This window comes from Fringilla coelebs, assembly GCF_963513975.1.
Source record: "Fringilla coelebs genome assembly, chromosome: 1".
Classification (NCBI taxonomy): domain Eukaryota; kingdom Metazoa; phylum Chordata; class Aves; order Passeriformes; family Fringillidae; genus Fringilla; species Fringilla coelebs.
This window is the reverse complement of record NC_140028.1, coordinates 53027408-53039277: the sequence shown is the minus strand read 5'-3', so window position 1 is coordinate 53039277 and position 11870 is coordinate 53027408. Positions and strand designations below refer to the sequence as shown.

Here is an 11870-nt window from a genome sequence, read left to right as displayed (position 1 = left end):
TTTTAAGCATAAAATGGTGAAACAAAATCAGGACACTAAAGAAGCTTACAAAACATGTGATGACTTGAAACCAAATAGAAACAGGATGCATTAAAATTTGGTTACCTTGGATTCTAAGCAAGTTTGAAGCCACTTATAGGAGATGTCCATTCAATGCTTTGAAAATATGAAAGAATCAAATGTCTTCATACATCCTAATGTATGAAGACATTTGATTCTTTCATATTTTCAGCATACTGATTAGCAAATAAACACCTAGGACACTTATAAACTCAAACATATCACTGAAACATTCCACCTAAGCTTCTGTTAAACATTTGTTTTCAGAAGTTTATATTCAGTGCACTACCTGCTAACTTCAGTTTCTTTTTTGGTTATGGCATGCTTCGAAAACACCACTAAGAATGGTTGTTCACTCCTTCCTTTTCTAAGGTTCACATTACAAACCCTGTGGACACATTTATTTCCAAGTACTTCAGGTCAATAAATTCCTTAAGAGGAAAGGCAGATGTGTATTTTTAAGCTCACAAGATAACTTCAAACTAGTTGACTTAGTGTTTTTCATACTCATGTGGATACTGTAAAAATAAGGTATTAAAATAGTATTCCCCAGTGCAGTAAAAACATGTTGAAAACAAACTGAGTGCTCCCCCTAGTGCTTATACAAGTAAAAATCCTGCCTGGCACAGTCTGCCTTAAATAGTCTTAAACAGGAGATAAACAGCCAGATGAATGATCATACATTTAATTCTCATGACAACTGCAAACATCATACTGGGACCAGAAGTGTCAGCTGTTGAAATCCAGCATTTAAAAGTTTGTACTACTCCCCCTCCAGTGCTTCTGAAGTTTTGGTTTCTTTTAAACTGTGCTTTTAGTAAAACTCTCCCCAATTTTTTTCCCGTCAGCTGAAGGAGGGCCCTAAGGAAGCTCCTGCCAGGTAAGAGATGAAGTCCAAAGATGTTTCAAGATGATGGGTACAATCATGCTTTTTCTCCTGCACTGCACCCGGAAGCTGCCAAGTTAATATTAGGATTCCCATATCACAATTGCAATGAAGCTCTGGTAAATCTGGTACCTTTGGATATGCTCAGCATCACAAGTCAGTCAGATATGACAACCTAGTCTGTAGCTAGCATAGTCCACCAGAATATTCATCCTCTTCCTCATCAGCATGAGAGCCCACTGCAGCTGGTCCTCTGGCTTTGTCTTGGGCAGCGTTTGGCGACTTCTTCTTCTTCCCACCTCCTGGGACCACCAAGGTAAGACCAAGCTTGGCATACTGACAATAACAAGGCAAGTTTAATTTCTGTACTATCATAGAATTGACTGATGCTCACAATAAGCAAGCAGGCAACATTTAGTACAAAAAACAGAGTGATGATGTTCACAGGGTGTACTTTTCCTGCTTGGAATAAACATAACATTGGTCCATTTTTCTCTCTCTCAAATACTCTGAGAATGGGATATGAGATCTGCATTGATGCTGCTTATTATCAAATAAATTGGCCACATAGCTCCTCTGGTTCAAACTTTATGTGGAAAATAAGTCATTCCAGTATGTAGCTTTCCACACATTATCTACTATTAGATCATGTAAACAGTTTTACAAGTGTTGTTCAGCAAGACTAGTAACTTAATTTTTATTATTCAATGAAGAGAAATTAGCCAATACTGCAACAAGGTTTGTCAGGGCTTGATGTTTCCATTACTCCACACCTTTCTTATCTTATACTTCCTACAATTTACAAATTCAATTAAATAAAAAATGGTGGAGAAAGAGACACAACTACTTGCTCCAAATTCAGAATTTAGCCTGAATGAGTACCTTACTAAGAATAAGCAATGGAAAAAAACATTCAATGATGCCATCCTGTAGGCATCCTGCTCTGTTCATGTTCATGCACATTCATCTGCTGCATGGTATTTCTGAGAAAAAGCAGAAGCAGCAAACTGTTCTTGCTCTTATGGAAACAAGCAGAAGAGGCCTGAATTTTGGTCAACTCATTAAACAAATTAAGCAATCTCTAACAAGCTGTTCTTTCACATAACTCTTTGCACCATCTGAAAGGTAGGCAGCACCATCACTGGCAGGCAAAGTAAAAGAATGCAAGAAGCTCACAGCCAAAGGGAAGCATGACAGGAAGGCACAATAAATGCAGAGACTGTGCTCTTATTTTCCTCTACTAGGAAAAAATCCCCACCCTCTTAACCTGAAAAAATTCCCCAATCACAGTATCTGTCTACTTACATCATTATCCATGTATTTGAAGAGCGGAGAATTACAGACTTCAGAAACTTGGTCCTGATCTTGCTGATCATACCCTTCTAAAAGTTGCTCCAGTGCTGCACAGTCTTCACTTCCATTAAATCCTGGTATACTGAAGGGAATTAAGATTTGATTTCTTCAGGTACATGAATCATATCCATAAAAATTAAACTTTAAGTACTATTAGTTTGCACACTGCAAATAAGACCACAATCATAGTTAAGACGAAACAAGAATATTCGATTTTTAATTTTTTTTCCTGATTAGTCAATAAAATCTTTCTCCACTTCACATACAGAAAAATTCTGTCATGAGTTTCTGTATATAAAACTGGAGATATGGAAAACATAAGCAAGATGTTTAAAGACTGACCTTGAAAGATTATTTCTAAAGGTAAAGTACTACAATTTAACTTATACATATGTTCATTTCACTAAAAACACAGTTTAAGTAAAAGCATGTTGTTTTGAGATTTTGCTACTGAAGTTCCAATGAAAGTTGAAATGAAGAACTGCCAGGGTTAAACACTAATCCATATTTTGACACCAAAATTTTCTCCTGTAACTGTCACTGTTAGGCTGGACATGACATACACATGTGATTAGGGTCTAAGATGAAAAAAGTTTTTTATTCTGCGTGTTTTCTAGCTTATCTACTCTTAACAAAGCGTGATCTTAAAGTCATTAACTGCATCACAATAACTTATATACATTGGTGCAAAGTAATTCACATCAATATAACTGGCAAAATTTTTACAGAAATTCAATAAGGCACTTATATACATCTACTTATGCACCTAGTCTAGCTTACAAAAATTTTCATGTATCTTTTCTAATCTGATTCTATGCTGACAGCCTTGTCTTCTTCCTTGCTTTAGATATATTTGAAAGTCATCAATTGTTATTTCTTCTATTAACTCAGCTTTGCTTGCAAGCTAGCTGTGATACGTAACATGGCAAGAACTTTTAATTTCCATCTCATTTCCCCTGTCACACATAACTAGTTCTTTATGACTCTGTATTTTAGCTTTATTAAGAAGAATCACTGTAGCCACTACACCTAAATCTGTTATGTGTGAAAAAGATTCCTGATAGCCACACAAGGGGACATTATTATTGTACTGTAAGTCAACAGAAGTGCAGGTTAAAAATTTATAAAAGAAAAATGTAAAGCAAGATAGATCTACAGAAGCAAATCATTCAGTTTAAAATCATAGGACACAAAGAAGACTTACCTGTAGCTTTCCCTCACACATCTTTCTGCAGCAACATAATCATTTCTATGAAGATGAACTAAGACTTGAGCAATAGTTTTCTAAACAAAAAAAAAAAAAAAAAAAAGAGTAAGCCTTAGGATTCTTTAGAAATTAACAATACAATATGAGAAAAACAGTAGACTGCTAATCTCTAGTATGAGAAAGGTCATTACAATCCACAATCATCCTAAAATACTGACACTAGTGAGTCAGAAAAATCTAGTGAAAAAGTAGAAAGCCATCATCTCAGCTGGTATGAAATAGGTTATTTCCTATAATATTTTAATGGATTGCTGTCCCAAGTAACAGTTTTTGTAGTTTGTTTTTTTGATAAAATCTTTATTTTTTATGTTTTGTTCAGTTTTCACAGCTCCTGTAGATAATAGCATCTTATCTTAAAACTTACAAAAGCACAGCTGAAGTTTGGGGAAACAAAAACTCTCATCATTCAGCAAGAAACTTATTGCTGAATCAAGAGGTGCCCATCATCTGTCAGATGTCAGTAACAACAAAAATAAAAAAATTGAAATGTATCATCAAAAGTTGTCTCTTACGAGTTTACCTTATAGCAAGTGGGGTAGTTTTCAATTTCCTTATAAATACTTTTTTCCTTTTGAAGAGACAGTGCAGCCTCATCTAATCTAAAAACCAAAAAAACCAGCAGTATCAGTGCCAGGAATACAACACAATGAACCCAAGGCTAATTACAAAGTGTTTAACTAATACAGTGACAAGTCTACTTGAATAAACAGCAACACAACTAAAAATCAGCAGCATATTTTACTAACAGATAAGGTAAATATATAGTCAGCAATTTGTTTTGTTTACATGCTAAGAACATCTCTGGCATTTATTCAGAGAAGCCTTGGTTTTTGTAACACTGTACAAGACAAATTCTTTGCTATATACACTAACACATTTCTATACGTCCTGAGGTTACTATAAGCTATCAGTAAGTCTGATATCCACAAACTAGCAATATAGTTCTTATAGGACCCAAATGTTTCAGTGAAGCAAATCTAAGATGAACTGAAGGTCAAATCTGGGATAAGTAATTTACAATTAAACTTGTCTCACTGAGACTCCAAGATTCACTATCTTTTTTAATAAGAAGTCCAAAATCAGACCACTGCAGATTTCATTCTTCAGATCAGTTCTAATTCCTCTGTTTTATATCCCACAGCTTTAGAAGATTTTTAAGTACTTTCTACATATTAATATTAGAAAAAAACCCAAAAAAAATCCTAAAGTAGTTTAAGAATTAATGAAAACTGGTGTTTTCACAGAGCAAAAGTCTTTCAGATCACATTCTCCCATCCCCGGTCAGAATCAGGTGGTTCCTGGATGAACAAGGCATATCCCACAAAAACTGGACCTTAGTTTGAAGTGAGTCTCAAATAAGAATTAATAGTACATATAAAACCAAACAACACCAAGACAAAAAAAACACAATCAAAATCACATTTTAAGATTCAATTACATTAAAAGAATAAAAAGGGATAAAGCTATACCTGCGTCCTCTGACCAGAAGTCTTGATGCCTTCCCTAGCATTTCTAATGCCTGCCGTAAACGTTCTTCATTCTAGAGATGAAAAAAAAGAATTCAGACATTCTTATTTCATTTGCACAGAATTAAGACCACTAGACCTTAATCTAAGTGTGTCACCTGTAACTGAGAACAACTGTTAGCTATTAGATCAGCAATTCACACACTCAAGGGAAACATTATGTGTACTGGTGCTCCTGAGTTCCACACCCAGCTCCTGTATGGATCTGCTCAGCAGAGGAATATCAATGTAAATTTACTAATCTGAAAAAAACCATGACAACTGACAATAGAAAAGTACATGAAAGCCACTTGTAAAATGGCAAATCACTGTCTCATTTAAATGGGTGGAGCACCAAGCGAAATATTTTCTTCTGTGCCTTCAGGGATTTAAAATTATTTTGGGTTCCAGTACTCAAAAGCAGATATGTTCTCTACCCTCTGTTCTGCCCAACAAGAGCCAGAACACTTGAACTACAAAATTCAGATTCTGTCAAGTCCTAAATTGAGAAAAAGGCAAAGCAAAATGACTCCTAACTTTTGTCATCTCCTTCTCTACAGCATGAGAAACCTTCATCTTCATTACTCAGCCACTGACGTAAAATGAAGGAAACGTAATTTAGAACCTAATCTTAGGCTTCTTCTTTACTTTACAGCAGAAAGAAGAAAAGCCAACAAACTAAAAACACAGACAAAAATCCCCCACTTACTTCAAACACTGATGCTGCTTGCTGATAGAGCTGCACAGCCTTCTCTGGACTCACATTTTCTATTAACCTGTAATAAACATCAATACTTTCTCTTCAGATGAAAGGAAAATACTTTTTACCCGAAAGCATCAAAAAGACACAAAAGCACAGACATATCCATGCCCTGCACAGATTCTAGCCACCAATAAGTCAGACTCACTTTCCAGCCCGTTCCAGTGCAATGGCTGCTGTGTCTGGTGTCCCATTCTCCAGGTACATCATACTGGCTTTCTCTATCAGCTGAACTGCTTCAGGGAGCCTCTGCATCTCCTACAAGGCAATAGTCACAGGAACACCGTTACCAGGAAAGGAGTTTACATGCAAGGACACAAATCAAAGCAAATTGCAATAACTTATTTATTAAGATTCTAATTTTTATTTACAAACTTGTAGGGTTAGTGAAAGTTAACCACCAACTCTATAACATTCACTTTTAAGTACTAAATTTAAAGAAGTAAGGCCTTACTTACAGAAGTAAGGCATGAATTTGTGGTAGTTTGGAGTAAAAGCAGCACCACTCTTCTGTTACCCTCTGACATGAGGAACTCTTCTTTTCTTTTACAAAAGGAAAACTATTTTTTCCCCAAATAAAAATGTTGCTTTCCTAATCTACTGAAGGCAGAGATGGGGATTATGAGTCAAGAAAAAAATTTCACTTCAATATGCAATTTGCTTGCATATATTTGTAAAATAGTACAGTGCACAGTATTTGTCATTAGAAAATAGAACTCAAAAGTAAAAACTAGTAAATGACAATACCTTTAGCATCATGCCAGCTTGTTCATAAGCTCTGCAGAGAAAAAAAAATGTACAATTTGGTCAGAGATGGTGTATTACAACAAGCTGTAGTTATGAAGCAAAAGTTAACGTGCACTAACATCTTCACTGTTAATATTTAATGCCTTGAAGGTATTTAAAGTGTTTTATTTCATGACCCAGCACACATGTAACTTTATCTTCCACAAAATTCAGCCACACTTCCCAGTAAAAATCTATTCTAACCCGATCCCCATGCAATATTTGGATTATTGTCAACTCTGAAGTACTCTTTAATTAAAAATTTCTTAATTACCTCAGCAATGTAAAACTTCAAAATTACAAGAAGTTCATCTAATAAAAGATATTTGCTATCAACAGGTGCTAAAGAATGCCAAAATCATAATTTCTTCGGGTGGCCATTACATGTTTTCAAATTTTCCTAGCTCACACTTCGATTGAACTAATTATGAAGCAGCAAAATTACTTGAATCAAAACACTTGTTCTGAAATCAAAATGTACTTGCACTGTATGTTAAAAAATCTGTTTCAGATTACTTAGCACATCTGTACTTACTTGGCAGCATGAAAGAGACTAGACATGAAATTGTTGAAGTCAAGGACAAAAGCCACAAAAATATAATGCATAAAAAATATTAATGTACAAAAATCTTATGCAACTACTAATTTTAAAGCAAGGAACCCCATAAAGGCAGATCGAACCTACTACAAGAGCAGGCAAGTTGTCAAAAATAATTCTAATGCAATATACCAATGTATAACTACATAAAAAGTTGTAAAACATACACTTACTTAAAATATGTCCCTGCTTATTAAACAGTACTACAAGTACTATAATAATGTCAGAGCTTCATGTAGTTTATACTATGCATTAGTAGATAATAAAACCCAATTAAATTTCTGAAGCAGTACCTAGGTATCACAGGCACCTGTCAGCTGTTATTTGGGACAACATTAACTTTCTCACCAACAGCTCTTTAGTTTTCTCACTCGGAGAACACAGGAACAGACTTTTATAAAGCAATTCTGTTATACTGACAAAATGTGCAAATATATTAAACAACCTGCTACCACCCCCCCCCCCCCGTTACTCCAATCTAAGAAGCAACTAGACAGCTTCTTGGAAAGAAAGAATCTGTGTCACTGAAAAGATACGCTTTATTGTTTTCATGAGCCTCAGCTTCCCGTAAACAGGCTTCCCTTGCCTGGTCAAACTGCTTGGCATTCTTAAAAGCAACAGCTGCAAAAAAAGCAAATAAAGATTTTATTTACAACTTGACACTGTCTACTTTTTTACCGCTGCTGCTCGAGAGTTTAGCTACCTAAAGATCCAAACAGGCCCTTTAAATGCATGGTTACAGTTTAGCAATCTCTTCCCAAAAATCCCAAACAGTTCTCCTTGTTTCATTAGTTACTTAGTTACCATTGAAGACATTCATTATCAACACCACTTCCATACCAGCACAGTATCATACATAGCTCTCAATGTGTTTAGCTGGACTTTGAGAGTCACTCATGCTGGATTTTAATTACAGACATGGAGGAATGCATATTTATACAATTTTAATCATTAGAAGTTATACAAGGTCAGAAATGTGCCACCAACAAAGCACACCCATAACTTCATCAGCACAATCATTTCAGGGTAGGAATATGTATTTCTATCTTGTTTAACTAATAAACTATAAAGTAAGATTTAAAATAAATTTCAATTTATAAATTCTCCAGCTGTTCTTCCAAGTTTGTATTTTTGTATTCAGTGTTAGGTGAGTAAGCAGGAATGCCTAGAGTAAGAAGCCAAAAGACCACGACAAATTACTACCATGAGAAAGAAGAAAATGATTAAGAACAAAAAGAAATCAACAAGGATTTTATACTCAGTGTGTCACTTGGCAGTGGAAAAAGAGAGAAACAAAAAAAACCTGTAAAAACCCCAAGCTGGCAGCATCTCACCTTACTGAGACAGTCTTTGACAGGACATATTTCATAAGATGATGATAAAGCAAAATTTTAAAACTAGCTTGAACGTCTGTTGTTTTGTAGATAAAGTCACAGGATTTGGGGGTGGACAAGTGAAAGAAGGAAAGAAAGCTTTATTTTTGTCACATATAGCAATATAAAAATTAGAAGTTGTAAGCTTGAAAAAAAATTGGTTTTGGAGACTGTTCTAGATCTCCAAGAACAACCTGAAATTTATTTTACAGTGCTACCAAGAGGATTTTTTGTCGTTTCATCTTACATTTAGTCTTCACAACAGTTTTACTTACACAGTAATGTAGTAAAAATACATAAAACATTATAAGGGACTAAACTTGATGAATACTTTGAAATATATATGGCCATATTTACTGCCACATACCTGCCTTTCCATATTCAGTAGCTGCACTGTCATAATCTGGTTTCCACTTTAAGAATCCAGTTTTCAGGCTAAAACACAAGAAACAATTAGTAAATATTTTATGTTTTACCATCAAGGCACTTCAGATACATTTCAAACTTTAGAATAGCCCTGGAAATGAGCAATTACCTATGTGCCAATGCTATGGTGGCACCACTACCATAAAAACAAATGCCAGCACTTAAGAACTGCATAAAGCCCTGCAATTATCTCCTACACTTACAACCCTTGCCCTAACATGCTTCTGCTGTTCCCAGAGAGTCTTCCCATGTTTATCTTCTCAAAGAAGATGGAAAAATACTTCCTCCAGAAGAAGAAAAATACTTCCTCCTACTCCAACATGATATCTCCAGATTTCTAATACCACAACACCTGACAATATTTTTTTCACACATCAGAAAGTTCCCAGCATTTCTCTATAGGATTGGTTTTTTTGCTTCTGAGAATTATCAATGATTCTCTAATGCATATACAAATAAAAGAATTTACTTAACCAACACAAAGACTCACATGTCATTAATATGTCTAAAATAGATCACAACACTAAAAGGTGCCACACATAGGTACAAACATATAGGGGAAAACGAACATTGGAAAATTAGGTGAGTCATTAGGCAATTTGGAATTCAATATGCTGACTTCCTCATTTTTAAAAGAAATTAAAATATTACCATAACTTTACAGTCTGCTTACATATTTGTTATAGGCCAACACATCATATGCAATACATTCTTTACTTGGCAAAACAGTTGTATATGGATACTAAGGTGATCTTTTTGTCTTACTTGGATGATGACCAGAGTGTGTAACTCTAACTAACACAAGCCTTTATACTGTGTTATTTTTATCACAGTCAGAGTCCCAAACGCATCAAGCTGAAATACACAATGCACTCAATCTACACACAATTTGAGGTCTTAGTGCCTTTTATTTTAAGTGCTCTCCAGATAGGCTTAAAATTAATTCTGCTGGAGGGCACTTTCAGTCAAGTAACTTGAGTAAGATATGCTGAGTTTTTTCGATTTCAAAGTTTTCCCTCTATGCCAATTTATATATTTGATCCATGATTTTCCAGAGGGCCTGTCACTACTCCAACTAAAACTATGGCATCCATGGACTAGTCAGCTCTATTACATCTACACCATACTCTGTGCAATTCAGCAAAATGGCTATATTCAGTGTTGAAATGCACAGTAACAAACTATCACAGATGTTAAGCTCTCCAAGATAAACCTAAGTACAGGTCTTTGAAGCCACCTGAGAAGCACCAGTCACACATTTCTCACGGACAGGAAACAAACACACACCACCTCAGTAAAGTCAAGCCCTTTTATCTAACATAGTCTCCATAACTCTTTTCTCCCACTTGTCTCTAGCCTTAAGATGTGCCAGAGGAGATTTAGGATGGACATTTGGAAGAAATTCTTCACAGAAAGGGTTACTGGAATGGGCTGCCTAGAGATGTGATAGAGTCACCATCCCCAGAGGTGTTTAAAGAAAGACTGGATGTGGCACTCAGTGTCCTGGTCAAGTTTACAGAGTGGTGTTGTGTCACAGGTTGGTTTCGATCATCTCAGATGCCTTTTTCCAAACGAACTGATTTTGTGACTTGTCTTCCTCCCACTGACTTCAGCAGAAGGGCAGAAGTGACAGCCTTCACTCTGCCGTCAGGGTCGGAGCAACAGAGGCCACAAGGCCCTAAAGGAAACCGCTGGGGCTCCAGGCCTCTGAGCCGCACCGCCTCACCGACCCCACTGCTCAGTCTTAGGGCCGCTTTACCGTCCCCGTTCGGGCCAGCAGGCCCTCTAGAGCACCCGGCCCTGTAGGGAGGCTCCCCCCAGGCAGAGAAGGGGCGGAGCAGCCATGCCCCCAACTCGCTCCGCGCCGGCCCCCCGCGGCCCCGCCACCTCCCTCCCCTTCTCCCGAAGTGCGGCCGCCTGGCACACGGAGTCCCCTGCCAGGCCAGGAGGGGACACGCCGCCTCCATGGAGCAGGAGCGCCGGGCGGCCCGGAGAGTGCAGGTGACGAGCTGGCAGCCGGTCGGCAGCCGCTCACCAGCTCCCCCCAGCCCGCACCCTCCACCCCGCTGCCCTCCACTCACTATTTCTCCGCTTTCGCGATGTGCTCCAGCGCCTCGTTAATCTTCTGCGCCGCCATCTCGCCAGAGCGGCGGGCCGGACTCGGCCACCCTCCTCCGCCTCCCTGCGCTGCGGCTACGGAACGGCGCAGGGATCACGGGCACCGGGAGGAGCGGCCCGGGCCCCGCCTGCTCCCCGCGCCTGCGCCCGGGCCGCGGCCGGATCGCCCCGAGTGCCGGGAGTGCTGCGGGCCGGCCCCGGGCGCGGCCTGTGCGCTGGGCTGTGCCGCGCTCCGGGTTCGGCCGGCACCTCCCGTGCACAGCCCCGTCCTGTGCTAGGCCGACAGGAGGTTTTTAAAAATCACACAGAATCACACAGAATCGTTAGGCTTGGAAGGGACTTCTGGAGATCATCTGCTCCACCCCTCCTGCCAAGCAGGGTCACCTAGAGCAGGTGTCGCAGGAACGCGTCCAGATGGGGTTTGAATGTCTCCAGAGGGAGACTATGACTTCCTGGGCAGCCTGTTCCAGCGCTCTGCCACCCTCTGTGTTTAGTTCTTGCTCATGTTGAAGTGAAACTTTCTGCCTTTTATTTTGTGGCCGTTGGTCCTCGTCCTGTCACTAAGTACCACAAAAAAGAACCTCCATCCTCTTGATACCCTCCTTTGAAACAGTTATATGTATTTATGGGATCCCCTCTCAGTTTTCAGACTGAGCAGGCCCAGCTCCCTCAGCCTCTCCTCATAACAGAGAGGCTCGATCTTTGTGGCCTCGGCTGGACCCTCTGCAGTAGCTCCTT

At 38.6% G+C, this 11870-nt stretch overlaps 1 protein-coding gene across 1 annotated transcript; it reads right to left on the bottom strand.

The window, feature by feature from the left end:
* Positions 1-227: 227 nt before the first annotated feature.
* On the bottom strand, positions 228-11226 carry NAPG (NSF attachment protein gamma). The gene is made up of 12 exons (XM_084202076.1): positions 11096-11226; positions 8956-9023; positions 7752-7836; positions 7153-7170; positions 6579-6609; positions 5980-6089; positions 5781-5847; positions 5036-5106; positions 4087-4165; positions 3504-3583; positions 2252-2381; positions 228-1282 (listed from the first exon to the last, which is right to left on the bottom strand). The coding sequence occupies exons 1-12, from the start codon at positions 11149-11151 to the stop codon at positions 1133-1135; spliced, it is 945 nt and encodes a 314-aa protein (XP_084058202.1). The 5' UTR covers positions 11152-11226; the 3' UTR covers positions 228-1132.
* Between the last annotated feature and the right edge of the window lie 644 nt (positions 11227-11870).